We start from the raw sequence: 20086 nt of genomic DNA on the forward strand, positions 1-20086 counted from the left end.
CAGGATTCTGCATGATCTTCAAGCCCTGGCTCCAAAAATGATCTATTATTGGTATAGCCCTGACCGTTTTTTTGTGGGGCTCTCTAAAATCGTAGAGGAAGCAATCCTGCTGAGTTGCAAGCATCGGAAGATCAAACCGTGTGGCTGCTCGCTCAAGGAGGTTATGAAAGCCACCAATGTCTTCAGATGGAGACTCTACAACAGGTGTCGTAGGAACTGCAGGCGCTGGTATGATATAAACATCCCATTCGTCATTCCCAGTCTGTATTTCTCCTTCCTCTGCATCCTCATGAGAAGTAACTTGCTGCATTGGTGTAGAGAGTGTAGAATGTTGTGGCCTTGGTGGAGGTGTATGATGTGGTTGTTGCAACTGGGGAGTTGGTGGCATTGCCAGAAGTACTGGTTGTTGCACGGATGAAGGCTTCAACGGAAAACGTTCTTTATAGTCTGCCAACATTGCTTGCAAGTCTGAAACCAATCGGAGGGGTGGTAGGGGAAAGAATTACCAGCCCCGGCTGTTGCTGCTCATAATAACTTTGGTCATAGTATGAAGCATCATCCTCTGAATATTCTTGCCATTTAACTCATAACTGGGAAGGGCTACTGGCCACTCCAAAAATGCCATCTTCCTCGGAGTCATCCCCATTTAACAGGTGTGAAGGTAAAAGGCTGGAAACCTTGTTAGGAGATGTTAGTGAAGGTGTCAAATGGTACTTCTTTAGCCTTCTTTGCGCAGCTTGGTCCGTCGACGAGAACAGAGGCAAGGAACATAGTCTCTGTACTTTTGCTGTAACCTTCATCGTCGACGACAGATGAGATGCTGCCGACGGTGGTGGTGGCGTCAACAAAATGATCGTTGACGGAGGTACCGTCGATGGATCAACCGCCATCAACGGTGGAAGCACCGACGGTTGAGATGTGTCGTTGGCGGTTGGAGAGTTGTCAACGATCCTGTCGACTGTTGTTGCTATGTCGGCGAAGCCGTCGTCAATAGAAGCATTGTCGACGAGGCCGTCGTCAGCAGGGTCATCGCAGACAGGTGTCTGTCGACGGTATCAGTGCCGACAAGGTAAGTCTCATTGAGGAAGAGTGCTCCGACAGCAAAGAGATAGGGCGTGCCGTTGACAAGGATGAGCAGACTGTCGACAAAGCTGGTTGCTGCCACTGACAGTGTGACAACGGTGGATGTCTTCGTTAAGGCATGAGCAGTCGATGGTGCTACCGTCGATGATGATCCAGTCGAAGGTGCAGAAATTGGCTTCCTGATGGTATGTTTTGCCTCAACTGGTGGTGTTGATGGCTCTGAGACAGGCTTTTTTTTATTTTAAATCTGAAGCTTTAGATTTCATCCTCTTTGAAGGGCTATACATTTTTTAGGACACTTCAGCAGATTTTTAAAAGCTTTTCTGGGTGGTTCTTCTTAAGAAACTTCAGCTTGTCTTCACAGGTGTTTTTACCACAGAGACAGAGGAAGAGGCACTGGTCTCATCAGAAACTGGATTGTGTCTGGATTTCAGTTTTTGTAGCCAAAGTAGAAGGCGACCTTCGCCGTCCTTTACTGTTTTAGTAGAAAAGGCCCTACATATCTTACAGTCTCTAGGTTTATGGCTAGGGTAGAGATAATATATGCAGTCCTTATGCTGGTCATCCACATGCAGTATTTTCTTCAAGCAGGTAGCAAAGGCTCTAAAAAGCCCTTTCTTAGGTGTCTCTGACATGGTAGGCAGGTTGACCCACCTTGAATAACTCCTGAAGAGGAAAAGAACCAAATCTCCTCAGAAAGGATTTCGGAGACAAAAACTGAGCAGAGCTCAAGGGAGACTCCTTAGCAAGACGTGCAGTGGAAAATCTGAGGGAAGTCAGCTCCTCACAGGAGGGTTCTAGAGAGTGGTGTGAGCTGATTGGTTGCCTTTTAAGTTTGGTCCTTTTTAATACAACAACTGTGATATGTTTCTAAGTTAGAGGCCAAGTGCTTTTAGAGCTTTATATGCAATTGACCATGTTTTGTTGTATTGCACCGGGGACTCCCATCTCGATGACATGGAATGATTCAAGCATGTGAATCTATGAAAGTTCCAATACTGGAGTAAAAGTCAGTGATGCACTCCAGATGGAGCGGGTTGAAAGACATCCCATCAAGAGGTTAAGGGCAATGAATCCATTATTCTCCAAGGTCACAGGCAAAGGTGGATGGTGAGCTTTGTAGCTGGTCCAATTTTGTTATGCCAGAGGTTGAATTTGGTATGGAGTGTCATTTCTAAGCATAGTTCCAAAGGCCAATTAAACCACTACGTACTCAAGGTCTTGATGGTCAAGAAATGAGAAACTGACAGGTTGATAATGGTAACCCTCTCTGGGGTTGAGAAGGACTTTGCAAAAGTGGAGTCTAGGATTGCTCTATGACCCGAATCAGTTTGAAGGGGGCCTGAAAGAATTTCAGGCAGTTCACTGAAAACCCAGGTTTGCAAAGGGTCAATGCAGTATCTGTAGCCTACCTGGGAGCAGCTTGAACATCACAGACATTTTGTCACGAGGAAGAGTGAACTTTCTGCTAACACAGGAAGGCTGCCACCTGAGACACTTTCATTGAAAAGACCAAAAGGGCAACACAGAGATTAAACAGTATCATGAAATGGAGGTACGTCCTATACACTTTCAGGCTACAGCTGCCTGTGACATGTCAAAGTCAGTCAATTGAAACTTCTTATAAGGACAGGCTCCTTTTTCCTTCTGTTCCTTTCTTAACAGTTGAAATGGCTTAGTTGCTCTTCAAAAGAGAAGTTCCTCTACCCCCTACAGAATATCTTGGGTTGCCACCAGGGAAGATGTGCCTGTATAGATCAGACTGTGGCAGCAGTGGAGCACAGCACTTTATTGCTACTGAGTAGAACCATGTGTATTTGGTTATTCGAGTTGAGCACTGATGGCTTTATTGCTACTGAGCAGAACCATGTGTATTTGGTTATTCGATTTGAGCACTGATGGTTAAGGAACAGGCCCTCCCCACTGGCATGGAGCGTATCTTGGGAGAGGATGGAAAAGAGGTGGCTGTCCACAAAGACGACAGGGGACATCTTGGCCTTGGCTGGAAGAGTGGGTTTTTATTCCCCCTAAACGGTCTTTTTTGTCTCGCTGCTTCCCAAAGAAAAGGCAGACACAGCTGTGGTCTCGGGGCAGGTTAGCAGGAATGCTTAGCTTGGAAAGTCAGGAAGGTCACTGCTGGCTGAAAAAGAGGAGGAGGCCCATTGTTATCGCTTGGCTGGCAGTCAATGGTTTGGGCATGACTGTAACGTAGAGAAGCTACATTTTAGCCAGAGAAGTATTTTTGAGCAGGCATAATATTGTTTGAATATGTAACGAAAATTGAAGTGTAGTTTTTCATTACAAGACTAACAAAAGTAATCTAATTGCTATAAGAGCATAAATCAGCAGGGAGAATAACAAGTGCCATTACATCAAATGCGTAGTTGAATGAAAATTCAATTTTAGTGTATTCTCGTGTTTAATTTCTGCACTAAAATTCATGCCACAACATGTGCACACCAAGTTTGATTTGTGTGTGCCAAAACCACTGTGGTTTTAATTTGTTACAACAAACATTATACTGTTTAATTTAAAATATGGTCACTATCATCATGGGGACTGGGGAGCTAAATTATGGTGGGTTAAAGTATATGTCAACTGGCTTCGAGAAGGAAACTAGGGTTTATTTTACCCAGTCAACGATATGAGAATGCTAATTAAATACTAGTCAAGCTAAAGGCCAGAATAAATACAAGGTGGTGCGTGTTCTCTTCCACGAAAATGATAAAACGTACTATTTCTGCTTTGATAATGGAAATTTGCAGCAAAGGGAAGGATCTGTGGGAATGTTTCATTTCTACTATATACAATAAAGTGGATATTTTATACCAAATTTTTCCTGCTTGACATAACAATAAAGTGGCGCGGACATCGTTTACTGTGAAAATCAGACTCAAATATGTACCATTCGAGGAGTCCACAATGGATTACAAAGTCTTTGCCATAGAGACTGATGTACGGTATACAACAAAAACGATTAATTTTTAGCTCATGATCGTTACATATGGACAACAAAACAAAAATGGTGTCCTTCATGTTGTTTAGTTGCACAAGTCCCTGACACTTTATCACACGGGTATAGTATGTGCTCCGAGCCACCTTGTCAAGTAACAAACGCATTTATTTTTTATTTTCTGAAAACAGCACAAATATGTTCTCTTTCCTTAAGAAAAAACGTTCAGCAACGGAATCATTTCATTTAGGAATTATTTTAAAGATGCAAAAGGTTAAACTGGTCCCAACTAAAATGGAATAAAGAAATATGATTAGAAGGCACATTCGTAGGCAGAGAGGGATGTTCAAGGAATCTTTTTAGTCTATGTCACCAGTCAAATTAACAATTTTTCTCAAGGTTTTATTAGAAAAAAGCAGCAGATCAACATTACATTGCAGGAATCTAATCTAAATATGCACTTGACAATGAAGCACATCCGAGTATGGAATAGAGAAGGTTTTCCAGCAAACCTTCGGGTTCTATCAAACTCCTGCTACATATATTTTTCCTTTTTACCTTTATTTTTGCCGGCTGGAACTAAAAACAAAAAAAGGTTTATTGCTGTGAAAAGAAATATGTAGTAGCGTAGTAGGGAGTTTCAACAATGAGCATACTCCAAGTTAGCTTCAGAAGTTTGCAAATGTACGGTTATGCCCCCTTGCGTAGACAAGAAAACTCCAAGATTTTGGAGAACTGAAAAGGAGTCATTCTGGACTAAATACAAAACTGTTGTCTGTTGCAGTATTGAATGCTTCTACTTGTTTAGGTCCTTTTCCCTCAGAAGGCGTTAAGATATGTTCTGATTCTATCAGCCCACAAACCACGAGTAAAGGAAAGGTGGAAAAAAACAAGGTGTAACGGTGATATACTTTTGTCATACTTTAGCTAGCTTTATCCGCTTTCAAAAATCATCTTCAGCTCACCAAGAAAAAAATAGAATTCTTGTACACCTGCATATCAGTGTGTTTGTATGTGTGTGTATATATACACACACATATACACACACACACACAGATACATATTCATGCCTATCACATAGCTAAAGTATGCAAGAACATCTTTGATACTGGATATTAATCCCCGCTGAGGTATAAAATCTACATATAAATTTGATATTTTACTATAACAAATTGTACTTTCCATTGCTCCGATTTGAATCTCTCTTCAAACCCCGTTCCCCTCATCATAAAAATCTGCGTATGTTACTAAAATCCAATCGCCACCTTTACACTCATCCTTCAAAATTATACTTGGTGGTTATTCAGTAATAACCAGGACAGACTCTCCGCACAAGCCCCCTCCTTGCGATCGTACGTTCAGCGCAGGATACAGATGTGCAAGCAAACAACGACGATATGCCACGCTCCAAGGAGCTTAATTGCATGACTATGTTTCAGTGGTCTAGAAGGTTATCTAGAAGATTCTTTGATGAGGGAGACTCCCCGTCCTTGTAAACATCAGTGTGCACAGTTTTGCTAGAAAAGTATGTTGAGTCACATCCTTGTGTCGGAGGCGCTAGTCACAGCTATGGAAAAGGTCAGAAGAGTGAGCTCCTAATGGCCGATGACTCGATTCTCCTCTTCGCCTCCTCTTCTTCTGTGCCGAGCAGAAAACACATTTCCTTCTCTGGTTCTTCAAGGACGTGCAAGCCATGTTTGCCGAGGTAGCCCAGTCAATCCTTTCTTTTACACTGCTGAACTCAGTGAACAGCCCCTCAGAATATCTCTGGCAGCGTGACATTGCGAAGGAGCCACTGTTGGGATCGGCTGCCATTGCAGTCTCTGATGCTGGGTACCTGGCTGTCTTCTTCTGCTGCTTTGTCCAAACACTGGTTGCTATTAACATGCAGTAAGGTCAGTTTCTGCAATGAGAAGTACAATCATTTTATCAAACGTTTTATTAACCTAATTTCAGCAAAACAAATGGCATGCTATTATATACATTTCGGACAAAATCAGATTTCAGTAGAGTTGTAGTTGGTGCTTAAACATGCAAAAAATGATACGGAAAGGTAGTTACTAAGTTTCTAGGTAGTGGGAAGAACTACTAGTGCACAATTGTATTCCTTTATTAAATTTAGTTTTCTTGACAGAGGACCAACCATTACCCAATCAGTTTGCAACCTTCCCAGACAGACAAATCTAACCATATCATTAGGTTACATACCTGTATGTGGATCAATAAGCAACCACAGGTTCTTTAAAAGCGTCATATATGAAGTGTAGCATAAGACATGCAAGAAAATGTAACCTGACATGTGGGTCAGGACTGCAGCAAGAGCGACATAGCAGTCTCCCTTTTACTAATGTTCAACTAATTCAACATGTCTCACTGTAACTTGGTTTGTTTTTTCTGCTGAGCTGAGGGTGGTGGCTTGTGGCGAGACTCATTTTTTGCTCAATGTATCTAGGAACTAAAAGCTACACCTCACCAATAAAGGCCACTGAGGCAGAAACATATCTAGGGCAGTTTGTAGGGCTAGGCCAGAATGAAGCCTTGCAATTAGAACCGGACAGCAAACTATAGGGTGAAATATTCAATAGAAACAGTGTTTTTTTCTTGCCTATATCTTTGGCACCGGTTGACGAATATTCACAACATTTTCCCAAAACATTGGAAGCTCACATCGGCTGGTGTCTGGAAAGTTTCGGTGTGATCCGTCAAGCAGGGGCCGAGACAAAAGGCATTGGCAAACCCAAAACGCTTTTTCCCCCCATGCACTTTTCCATATGAATTTTTAACAGCAAGAGCACCGGAACCACTGGAATTGCACCAAATTTGGCAGAATGGTAACTCTTGGTCCGGAAAGGTTTTGAGAAATTAAAGAAAATCCAAATTTATATATATATATATACTATATATATATATATATATATATATATATATATATATGGATGAGAAGGCTCTGTGAACCCTCCTGATCTCGTGCTGATCTCCTACTGGCTGACAACGCTTCAACAAGAAAGTGTTAGCAGCCATGTTAGGACTCTGCTTTAGCCGCCCCCCGCCCCTTCACCCCCTCCGGCTTGAAAAGCATGTTTTAAAAAAGTTTTGGCGCAGATCCGCAGAAAAAAAAACAAAAAAACAAACAAAAAAAAAAATAAATGAAAAAAAAGCGCTGGCTCTGAACTTGTTTTGTAAATAGTCTCTGGTTGGCTAGGTCTGGGGGGCAATTCAATGTTGAATGAGGGGCACTCCATGGGGCACAATTACTAATCCAATACTGGGGGGGCACTTGCCCTCCCCCGAACAGTCACAGGGATTGCCACCTCCCCAGGGCTTTTCAATAAATACAGTGCCCGTGGGTCCTGTGGGGACGTCTGTTTCAGTCCCCCGAGCATAAGGGACCACCATCTCCCCTGGGAAATGCTCACTGGAGGGGAGCAGTGCCCCCTCCCCCTCCCCCCCCCCCCCCACCCTTTATGGAGCCAATATTGGCCCTGGGAACTGCCAACCCCCTGGGCCGGCTCCTGCTATGTCCCAAGGTGCCCTCCCCCGGGACATAGCTGTTTGCTTTTGCTTGGTGGGAGCGGACAGCTCCCACTGGCAAGAAAGCGGAGTTTTCATCTGTTTTCCTGTACACAAATACACAATTTTTAAAGCAGCTGCCTGCTTGTGAGAGCAATGCTGGATCCAACAAGACCTGGAAAGCTGGCTAGGACTGGAGGGGCCTTCAGGCTCCCACACAGACTGTCACTCACAGAGAGACTGTCATTGCAATGGTCTCTACATGCATTGACTTCAAAGAGTAAGTCAAGCAAGATGACTGGTACACATTTCATAGTTATGTTTGGATGCAGAGCAGAACAGAGTCCCTTCTGGGCTAATGGTCAAGGTCTTGCGCTGTAACTCAGTAGGTTGAAGGTTCAAATCCTAGAATCTCTTGGCAGTGTGTCTGTTTATTTACTAGTGTTTTGAAATATCTCAATCTAAGTTTATCATTCATCAAAGCCTAAAACGATTTCTCTCCCGCTCATTGTTTCGCTTGCTTTCTCAGTTTCTCTTTTTCAATCTTTCTTCCACTCACGCGTGCACTCAGACCCTTACGCTCCCACTCACAGACCATCGTGCACCCACTCACAGCTTCAATAACCGACTTAAACTTACCCACTCAAAGACCCACTGGAACCCTCACGCTCCCACTCAGATCCACACTGATGCACCTACTCACAGACCCACTAGGACACTGATGCACCCACTCTTCCACCCAGAGAGCCACTCTCACAACCAGATACACCATCTCACACCCAGAGAGCCAGGCCGCAGTCAACTCCCGCTACGCAAGGCGAAAGGCTGTGCGCAGCATGGGGTTGAGGTGCTGGACACAACATCTGGCAACAGGCCAGGCCCTGCGGCCAACCCCTGCTGGGCACTGCCTTAGGCGTCCTCGGCATGCACTGCTTATTACCCCACAAATTACAGCACTCATGACACCTTTAATAACATCATTGATAATGTCAGTTTAATATTTGCAGTAACATGTTTGCTGAAAAAACTGTGCATGACGAGGGTGCAAGTTATAGTTACCTTAGGGCACAAGTAATAGTTGACTGAGATAACTAACTATAATAGCTGACTTTCTATGGTTTTCTACATTAAAATGTGAACCTAACTATAACGTCCATGTAACCTTTGTTTTTTTTTAAGTGAATATATACACACAGAGACACACATCTCCAACCAACCTGCTCAAACTTCTTCAGATTTGCACAATACAGTGATTCTACTTTATTTGCACCTTCATGACCAAGGGTATTATCCACTTTACATTTTAATGCACCACCTCCTTTTTTATCAATAAGGACTGGTCTGGATAGATCACGTCCAGAAGGACATCTTCAGTTCTCTTCACTGAATTTTCATAAATAATTTTGAATCCATTTGGAGAAGGGTCACGGACTTGTACTAAGAACAGATCTGAGTGTCCTTACCTGGCTTGGGAATGACTAACAACTTTCCACTTACATGGTGTCACCCCTTTTACATAGGCAAAACTGCTGAACAGCATAGTAAACTTTGTTTTCAGACCCAAAAGGCAGATCTTATAAATATCCACAATATTGCCATTAAGACTATGTGCCTTACTGAACTTCAGCACATGACTAGCCTGTCTCATATCATCTTCTGCAATCAGTGGATCCAACACATTGTTCACTCAACATATCCATGCCACTTAACTAGCATCAGACAAAAGTTAATTTTCTCAAAAGCCTAAGGGGGACAGGACAGTTTTGTTTTTTTTGGTTTGTGGAAACAGGAACCTGTAGCAAAGAGCTCTGACATTTTTGTAATTGGAAACCTTTCTAACCGATTAAATCCTGATTTCACAAAAGGCTTTTGAGGCTAGGAGTAATTTTCAACAATTTTCTAACAGGAAATGTATGTATTTTCCAAACAAAATGCCTTTGATTTCTGGGAAGAGCCCTTCTTTTGGCAAAAGGCACACACTAAGCAATAACCATAGCAGTGGCATTCTCCTTGGTGGAATGAGAGTGAAGTCCCTCAGAAGGATCATTTTCATTTTTGGCCCAGACAAAACACAGTTTAATGCATAGAACGATCCCCAATTTCTTTTTAGAAATCCTCGCCCTTCTGCATATCAGCAAGTCTAACAAAAAGCAGATAATCCACCTAGTACTCATAAGTACTCTAACTGAAGAAACTAAGATCCTGCTCAGGAAGCAACCAATATAGCCTCCTTTGCTCATCAGAAGGATATGGCAGAGAGAAGAACACAGAGATAATGACGGACTGTCCTAACTGGAAACAGGACGCCACTTTCTGAAGAAAGAATGCAAATGCCTAAGGACTAATTTGCCTGAAAATAGTGGTACACAAGGCTGACATTAGACCACCTGAACCTCAATGACCTGAGACACAGAAGAAATGGCAATGTGAAACAAGGTCTTCAAGGTCAAGAGCTCAGAACAGTACAGAGGGGTGATGGGCGCACGCTCACATCACAAAAGTGAAAACCACATGAAGATCCAATAGGAGTAAATATAAGGAGACAGGAGAAAACATATGTACAAGCCATCAAAAAAAGGAAATAAAAAGTGACTTGATCAACGAGGCCTGATCAGGCAAGCAAGGCCAAAGGGCAAATAAGTAGCCTTCGGTCATGCAGACAGAAAAAACAGAAAGCAATGGACTTTGTGGGTTGGCGGTGAGTTCCCAAAACAACATTCACCACCTCAGACAGGAAGATCAAAATCCCTTAAATTAAATCTGCTCAATCTCCATGCAGGAAAGTGTAAAATGTGGGGTTGTGGATGCAGGATTCCGGCCTCTCCTGCGGTGGTTAATTATGTCTTAATGATCATTTGATTAGCAAAAAGGGGAATAGTTACATCATTTGAATAAAATCCACTGTGATGTCAGAAGACAACTACTTTGTGAGGCATCAGAGCTAGAGAAGGTGCTACAGACCCTGACTAACGCCAACATCAAGACAGAGATGTTACACTGAGGAACCAAATATGCTGCTCCTTTAGGAAAGGCTTGGTTGCATAAAATATTGGCGATAAATACCCACATAACATATGTAAACTGGTAATCCCCCCACACGGCTCTTCAAGACGTACATAGAGACTAGTGATATGACGGAGGTCTGGCTAGTTTATATTAAATACAGAATAAAATAAACACCATATTTTTAAACTCACATGACAGACATTTGTGCTCCAACACCCCACGGCAACTACAAACCAGCTGCAACAGTACTTGAATATTGTTGTGGTGCAAAGACTATCTCAAAGATATAAGGTGATCCTTGATGCCTTACTCACAATGCCATAGATTTGAATTGCCACTTCAAGTATGGTGTGAGGAAAAAGCCCTAGAGCCAACTGACTCCAAGTGGAATATTATGCCTCTTTCGTAGCTACATCTTAGTTCTGTAGCTCCAATTTATACAACGTGGTGCTGACATAAAATATCAAGGTATCTAGCAGCTGCCCTACCCCCTTGCTTGCAGTTCCATTAGCCTCTTCTTTACTGTTTTGGTATGACCAAAATTCAACTTATTTATTTTCAGTGACAAATCCAACTTGGCACTTTGCAGACATTCCAAAGCATCAGCAGGATCAGATCACACAGCAGTGCAGGATCAGATCACACAGCAGTGCAGGTTCTGACTGCATAGAATACCGGCCCTTGCCTTTCTTGATGGAACCCCAACATTTCAACGGCCCACCTAGGTGCACTCTGCTCTCAGACAATTCCTCAGATTTATGTGCGAATTTATGACGGGTTTCAGAGGATTTCTAACGGCTAATAGTGTCTCACACAGACTCTCTACTTCATGCTTAACTCATGTAAATCCGTCCTAGCCCCATCTCCTAACCATTAAGATCAATCATCTCAATAACCCAAATGGGGCTTAGTGCCAGGTTGCTAGTTCAGAGGCAAGAGTCAAGCAATCCAAAGTTAAATGCCTCATGGTGAATGTTAACTAATGTTGGTCCCCTGTGTCCAGTATCTCCATGGACCAAACTTTTGAGGTTAAAGCTCAGTGTACTGTTTCAATAACCTCTGCTCAAAAATGCATTAATTTGGGGTATTGTTCTCAGTACCCTATGTTCCACCAAAATGTGGCTTTTAGATCAACTTTCAGTGCTATGCATGACAATTGGCTTCGATTTGTTTATATCTTGGGGACAGCAGCTTCCCATGTCTGCAGTAGTGTTCTCTATCTCTATAGCTGGTTCTGAAATAAGTGTAGTACTTCATGCAGAGACGAAGAGTCTTGCCCGGTGGGCTTCCATGGAAAGCTACTGAGGAACCAGTAGACCTCCTTATTTCAGAATATAGCCTATTCCAGTATTATTTTACATCCAGAAGTGTGCAAAGTTGAGCAACAGTTTTATTAAAAACACATAAATATACTATATAAGCACCCACTTCCTGCAGTGCCTTCATTGTCACCTCGCTCGTGCACACCATAGTAGTAGTTTGCATCCCAGAATGGCATAAGTGCCATAATCTCTGCAAGATTCTACTGTGCAGACTCCCAGCCTGTTCGTCTCCATCTCCCGAAGGCCTCTAATGCAGACGCTTCACACTTTTCAGTCCCTACTCCTGTGTTGCCTCACAAAATATTTTAGTTTGAAAATGTTTCAATTGAATTGGATCAACATCAGATGTTTATTTGGAAAGGAATCAGTGGAAACTAGAGCTCACAACCCGCATATGTTCAAATATACGTATAAACAAAAACAGTTTGGCTGCTCCATGAAGGTTTTTGATTAATCTGCAACAATGGAAAAAATAAGGAAGCATCTGCTCTAAAATTTTGGAAGGCTTGTAACTGCAGAGCCTTTCGGCTGATAAGAATATCCTTATTTTTCAGCAAGGCTACTGTGCCTTCAAAATTACAGAGTGGTAGATTTCTAATAGTTCAGAGAATGAAAAGGCCAACCGCGGCATCAGGCAAAACTGAGGAACAGTAATATTTGTATTAGTTTTTTATGACAATATTACAATGGAACAGTAGACCTATTTCAATCATGAGCCGGGACTTTGCTTACTAACTTTAAATCTACTCATGTACAGTATCTTTACCTACGTAACGCACACTGTTAGAAATGCTCAAAAGGGGTGCTAACGACAGGAAAGGGTTGGAGGGGGGCTTTGCATTTCCCCCCCACTTTTGCCACCTGCTTGGCAAGTCTGATAGGTTCTACAGAACACATCTGAAAGGTTTTTCATTTGGGGCCAATAGAAGTGAGTGACAAGCCTGTCAAAGGTCTTGCCCTGCCCCAAACGTCCTGCCATAGGCACATCATGAGCCAAACCCAGAAGGAAGGCTCTGAAGCTTTGGGGTACCACCAGCACACGTGCTGCCCCAGGCTCAGCAGCTTAAGGCTCGCTATACAGCTCGATCTCCCAATATATCAGGTGATCCATGGGCTCAGCGCCAGCTGCCTGGTCCTCAGCCTGCTGCCTAAGACCTGCGAGAGGGCACACCACCTGCTCTGCGCAGAATTTCTCCCTGGTGGGGCCCCCTTCTAGCTAACAATGGGTCAGCTCAGGTAGGTCTCCCAGCTCGGCCACTTGCACCCCTGTAGGTACTGGGGCATCCCTCGAGGTAAGCCTCCTCCAGGACCGTGGGAACTTCTGGGGTTGGTTTCCTGCGCCTCCTGCCCTTTTTTCTCTTGGCAGTCACCTGGGCCACTGTTTTAGGCTCCAGGTCTGTCTGATCACCCAGTCTGGCTGCCATGGTCCGAGTGGTCACATACGCCCACTCTGGCAACCCCAACATCCCCAAGTGCAACCTGAGCTCCACCACCTTCCAGGCGGAAGTTTCCAGGTTGTTGCCCAGCAGACAGTGAACTCGCTTGTTGGGACTCACAGCTACCCTCAAGAAACCAGAGACGCCCCCCCCCCCCACTCAAAGGGAACCTTTGTCACCTTACATTGGCGCTCCGAGCTGTCCACTGCAACTACTTGGTGGAGTACACCAGGTAGTATTCGCTCTGCAGAGACCAGGTGACACTGGACCGTGGTGACACTGGCTCAAGTATCTGAGTGTCTACCCTCTGCCCATTGATGGTCACCCACTGCCTGTATTTCTTAGTGTTATCAGGCATTAGTTTTCTTTGGACCATCTCACCGTCCCCTAGGGAGACAAGGGTCACCTCTGTGGGTTTGCGACACCCACCTTGGACCAACTCCTCCTCAAGCCCTACACTGGCCAACCCCTTGGTCTGCCCACCACTGGGTGGCTATGTCCTCTTGGGACATTTGGGATCCCCCTTGATGTGACCCACCTGGTCACAAGCAAAGCACTTACAGGGCTTCCCTGAAGAGGCTCATGGTTTCTTATCTCCTGGGGGGAGGGGTTTCTTACCGAGTTACTACATTGGGGCCCTTTGGAAGACTCCTTTTGTTTACCCTTGTCCCCCAACTCTGTTGCTAGGAACCCTGCCCACCCTTGGTAGAATCTCACTCATACACCTTCTTGTGGACTCTGGTACTCAACCAGCAGTCCGCCTCCATAGCAAGATTCGTGAGGTCAGTCAGCTTACTGTCTGTCATGTGCTGGCGCAGCTCTACTTAACATAGACTAGACAAGTGCTCCCATGCAATTAAGTTGTACAGCCCCTAAAAATCTGTGACATTACTGCCCTTCACCCAACCATCCAGTGCTCTGCAGAAGGAATCAACACATTCTAACCAGGTCTGGGAATCAGTTTTCTTACTCTTTCTAAACTGATCCCTGTACTTGACAGGAGTAAGAGCATACCTAGTGAGAAGGGCCTCCATGTCAGCATAGATGAGGTTGTACCCCTTACCCAAACATACCCTCTTCCCCTTCAGTTCCTTCACGGTGTAGGTTTCCAACCTATCCTCAAAAAACAAATCCTGGGATGCCACTGATGATGCTCTTGAATGATACATGATGTCTTTGGAGTTCACTTTAACTCCAGATCAAAAATAGGTCAAAGAGAAAAAAAATCAAAACCAAAAATCAGCATGCAGCACCTAGTGGTCTGCGATATAGTAGTTCCACAATCGTTCCATCCAAGTCTTCTCAGGGCACCCATTTATGTGGATGGATGCCTCATATCCCTGAAACCACCTCTGTAGGTCGTCTCCCTTCTTGTACTCTCTCCCTACGTTCTTAGGAATGTGCACAATTCTATCCGACGGCACTGAACTATTGCTGTCACCATTATTGCTAGATCTGCCCCCCACATCCAGCTCCTTTACTCTGAAGCTCATGGTCCAAAAGTATCTTCTCCTCTATGGCTCGCTGCTTCCTCTGAGCGTTCATTTTTTTATTTTTCCAATTCTATCGGATGCCTCCTGGTTTCTCTCCTGTCCTTTGGAGTAAGGCCTTTTGATCCACCACTGCTGCTGGCCCCAGTGGTACCCCCCCCCAACTAGCAGCCCCTGCACCCTCAGCACATCTTCCCTAGGATTTGGGTCCACAGACTCCCCCATTGGAACCACAGACTGCCCACTGGCAGTTCTGCCTGCTACCCAGATCCTCAGAGTCTTCTGTAGCTCCTCCTTTATGGTGAGACCACCGACTAGGACTTTGAGGTTTTTGCAAATTATCTTCAGTTCCTTCACGGTGTAGGTTTCCAACCTATCTTCAAAAAACAAATCCTGGGATGCCACTGATGATGCTCTTGACTGAGACATGATGGCGTTGGAGTTCACTTGAACTCCAGATCAAAAATAGATCAAAGAAAAAAAAAAATCTAAACCAAAAATCAGCATGTGGCACATAGTGGTCTGCGATATGGTGGTAGTGTACACCAATCACTGTAGGTCAAGTGCAAATGCAAGTCCTATCCCACCGCTGCCACCAATGTTAGAAATGGGGTCTCTAGTTGGCAGTTGGTTTGCACTGTGTCCAAGTATGGCCCTCTCTCTAGTCAGGATAAAGGAAATACCCGCTCAGATAACCCCTGCTCACCCACTTGGTAGCTTGGCAAGAGCAGTCAAGCTTATCTCAGAAGTAAGCTGCAAAGCATTTGCACATAACACACAGTAACAGTGAAATCACTACAAAAGGAGTTTTAGAAAAAAAGCCAATATTTATCTGTTTAAAACAAGACCAAAATGAGTAAAATCCAACATACAGTGCTAAAGAAATGAATGTTGTAAGATTTAACTTAAAAATACAGTTCCTTGAAGTTGATAGCTCCACCTGGGCTATCACGGCATCGTGATCAACAAAACCAACAGTTCAGTCCGGCTCCGGCTTCCGAGGGCAAGCTATGGTGTCGGGAAGACCCGCAAACATTACCTTTGGATTTGCACGGCATCGTGATCCTCGCTGTGATCTCCAGAGAACGGCCTTGCTGGGTCGCTTCTAGAGTCAGTGCTCTTGAAGTCTCACGCGTTGCGGATCAAGCTCCGGGCTGATGAAGTCAACAGTGCTGCCGTGGATGGCATTGGGGCTGTGGTGCGAAGCAGAACAATGCGACGTGCTGCGCCCACAGGTCACGGTGCAGGCAGAGGCTTGGTGACGCCGTCCAGCGGAGTCGGTGAGACCAGGGCTGCGATGTGAAGCAGGGAGGAGTGACATGCAGTGTCTCCAAGTCACAGTACAGGCAGTGGCATCATCGTTGCTGAAGCGTTGTCATCGATAGGCCCAAGTTGGCGGTGCGGGATGGCCTATGTGCAGCATTCACAGGTCACGGTGCAGACAGGGACGTTTAACGACACAGGAGTTGATGGTTCTGGCGTGGGGCTGCAGTGCAGGACGGGGCTTCGTGTTCCTCACAAGCTGTGTCCACAGGCCATGGTCCAGGCAGCTGCGCCGGTGTCAGCAGGAGCGTGGTCGTCTGGAATGCCCAGGCTGCAGTGTGAGCAGGCATTGCCGGAGTGCGGGACCCACAAGTCACGGTGCGAGCAGCAGCTTAGGGAAGTCATCCGATGACTGCATCGGTGAGACCAGGGTGACTGTGAAGCTGGGCAGTGCGGCTCCACGCAGCATCAGCAGGTCACGGTGCAGATCAGCTGCATAGCTGATGGCGTTGCAGTGAATTTTCTCCTTGAACAGCACAAAACACACAGTTCCCAATGCAGAAGGAAGATGAAACTGAAGTCTTTGATATTCCAGAGACTTGCAACAGGAGGCAAGCTCTACTCCAAGCCCTTGGAGAACCTTCTCAAGCAGGATACACAGCAAAGTTCAACCTTTGCACTCTTAAGGTAGACCCAGCAAATGCAGGCAAATCCAACAAAGCAACACAGCAAAGTGACAGTACTCCTCCTCCAGCTCTTCTTCTTGGCAGAGGTTCCTCTTGATTCCAGAAAGATTCTAAAAGTCTGGGGTTTTGGGTCCAATACTTCTATCCCTTTTTGCCTTTGAAGTTGGCAAACTTCAAAGGAAAGTCTCAGTTGTTTGCAAGATCCTTCCTTGTCCAGGCCAGGCCCCAGACACACACCAGGGAGTTAGAGATGGCATTGTGTGAGGGCAGGCACAATCCTATCAGGTGTAAGGGACCACTCATCTCTCCACTCTAGCTCAGATGGCTCATCAGGATATGCAGGATACATCCCAGCTCTCTTTGTGTCACTGTCTAGAGGAGAGGTGTAAACAGCCCAACTGTCAAACTGCCTGATGGGGATTCCCTGTCTGGGTCAGAGTCACAGGATGGTTTAAGCAAGGAAATGCCAACTTTCTAAAAGTAGCATTTTTTAACTAAATCTAAAAACCAACTTCACTAAAAGATGTATTTTTTAAATTGTGAGTTCATAGACCACAAACTCTATATTTCTATCTGCTCCCAAAGAGAATCTGCATTTTAAAGTTATTTAAAAGAAACACCCATGTTAACCTATTAGAGAGATAGGCCTTGCAACAGTGAAGCCTGAATTTAGCAGTACTTTACTGTTGGGACATTTAACAAATATCCGTACATGCCCCACCTTTAACATACACTGCACCCTGCCCATGGGACTACCTAGGGCCTACCTTAGGGGTGCCTTACATGTAGTAAAAGGGAAGGTTTAGGTCTGGCAAGTGGATACACTTGCCAAGTCGAATTGGCAGTTTAAAATTGCCCACACAGAGACACTGCAATGACAGGTCTGAGTCATGTTTACAGGGCTACTCATGTGGGTGGCACAATGCTGCAGGCCCACTAGTAATCTTTGATTTCTAGGCCCTGGGCACTTTTAGTGCACTTTACTAGGGACTTACCAGTAAATTGAATATGCCAATCATGGGTAAACCAATCAACAGTACGATTTATATAGGGACCCTTTGCACTTTAGCACGGATTAGCAGTTGTAAAGTGTGCAGAGACAAACCAGCAAAAACAGAGTCCAGTATACCATAAAAACAGGAGGTCAGATGGCAAAAGGACCAAAAAGCTGCCAGGTCTAACACACATCTTCTCACAACATTTACAACATGGCATTCGGAACACAATACTTCACCCTAAGTCCTTTCATCCACTTAATAGTGAGAAATAATGGCATTACTTTAAATTATTCCCAGGAGGCTTTATAATATATCAAAATTGTGCCCCTATTTTTTTATTTTATTTTTATTTTTTACTTTTATGAATTATAAAGGTTATAAGACATTGGTGCATGCTTCTGTCAATTTTGGTGTAATTTTGTCTTTTAGGATGCAGCTTTCTTGGAAACTTTTGAGAATAAGTTGATCAGTTTAGTGTTCTCTTTTAGCCAACAAGTTGGAAGTGATATTGTGTCAGGAAAGTCAAATGTGATTTTAGTTAGGGGTTTCAAGCAAAAAAAAAAAAAAAAAAAAAAAAAAAACACAACAAAGTAAATAAATGAATCAAAAAAACCCTTACTTTCGAAATTTTGTTACAGGCCAAAAACCCTGAAGACTGCCTTAAGGAGAATGTAATATTTTTGAGATATCTTCCTATTCAGATCAGTCCTATATTATAAATATCAAAGAGCATGAAAATATGATTTAGCAAAACAATCTAAAAATTGCCATCACCGTTCTGACAACACCTATGTTTTACCAATGTGTGACTGTCCCTTGAGATGAGCTGGATTCTGTCTGAGAGAGCACAGATTGATGTTAGCCAGTCCAATTTAAGACACCAGAATGATTATTGGCTATTGTTCCTCGAATTTTTCTTTTGCTGACTGACAGACTCTGTCTTATTATGGTTAGGGTTCTGCTGTTGCATTTGTGCTAATGGCCAGGATCTATACAGTTGTTTAAATAGGATGATATCATGTATCTGCCTCAATCCTTTGAATTGATTCTGCACAGATTTTAAGTCTCAACTACTCTACTACATATGTACGACTGCAAGAACCACTGGATACTATTAACCTCTGGAAGTTTCCCACATTATAAAACACTGATGTAGGCAAATGCCTCTAGGTAGTGGAGTGCAACATTCCTTGAGCACTACATAAAATGGACCAAGACTGTGGTGGCTTAGTAGCTTCCTTGAGTTATAGTCTTGAGGGAGCAAAACTCATCAGCACAAACCCTGCATGAACCACCTATTGAATGAGGCAGTTTCGATGCCCTGCCAATTGTATTATGCAGATGGAAAGATCATCGGCACACTGACCTCCATTGGTATGTGAACCCACAGTTACAGAATATTAGGGATCCACATTTAGGATGTACAGGGTTCAGGCAGGTCAACCAGACCATAGGAATACTAAAACCAAATGCACAGATGCATGCATGTGCACCAAGGTGGAGGAGTGGAACATTCCTTTGATTACTATTAACAAACATTTGACTGCAGTGACCCAGGAGATTCCCTAAGTCACAGCCTTCATATAGCAACAACTATAGGCACATTCTGCTACAGAATGAAGACAGTTTGAAAGAGCCTGCCCTTTGTATGATGCTAATGAAGAGTCTCTGCACCCTAGCCTTTCATGGAACATGAACAGATAGTCCTGGATTGCTCTCATGTGGCATTAATCACAGACTGATATTGATGACTGGCCAGTTTTGTTTTGACTTATGAACATCAAAATCAGATGAATAATTTGCTGTAGTATTGAAGCTGTCCTGCTGTACATTATATGAGAAAGTTCAAGCTATCATTACCTACATTATATGATAAGGCCAGATTGGCTTGGACAGCTTGGCATATAGGAGTTATTCTATTTCTTCTGGCAAATATAAGCTCCCCCACACCATTGTTCGAATTCCATTTTGCCACTTCAATTAGGTATTCAACATATAGGTGGATAAACAAGTAATCAGGGTGTAGTCAGGATTTACCTTACTTGGTTTACATTATTCCAGGGAGTGCAAGGAGGACTTACTCATGTCTCTGGGCTCCCTGACCAATTGTGAATCACAAAAGGAACGAGAGATGTCAGTGAGGTATCATCTGCAACTGCCTATGCTTGTGGGCACCTATATTAGTAGCTATTGCTGCAACTGCACAGGGTGTGGCACAGGCAATGAGGTAATCATTTTGGCCAGTGCACATGACCAATATTACTGGAGGCTGATGGCGTTGATGTGACTTGTTGCATAATCTGCTTGGACTGTTTTACCACTGCACTCTATATCTTAAT

The 20086-nt window shown here is 44.0% G+C and overlaps 1 protein-coding gene across 2 annotated transcripts in view; it reads right to left on the minus strand.

Annotated features, from left to right (window-relative positions):
* Positions 1-4407: 4407 nt before the first annotated feature.
* Positions 4408-20086, minus strand: part of GALNT1 (polypeptide N-acetylgalactosaminyltransferase 1) — a 684180-nt gene continuing 668501 nt past the window's right edge. For both annotated transcript variants that reach the window (XM_069219558.1, XM_069219557.1), the window contains one exon: positions 4408-5939. In XM_069219558.1, coding sequence (XP_069075659.1) covers positions 5793-5939 — 147 coding nt within the window. In that variant the 3' untranslated portion in view covers positions 4408-5792. The remainder of the gene's footprint in view (positions 5940-20086) is intronic.

Source organism: Pleurodeles waltl, chromosome 2_2 (assembly GCF_031143425.1).
Source record: "Pleurodeles waltl isolate 20211129_DDA chromosome 2_2, aPleWal1.hap1.20221129, whole genome shotgun sequence".
Taxonomy (NCBI): domain Eukaryota; kingdom Metazoa; phylum Chordata; class Amphibia; order Caudata; family Salamandridae; genus Pleurodeles; species Pleurodeles waltl.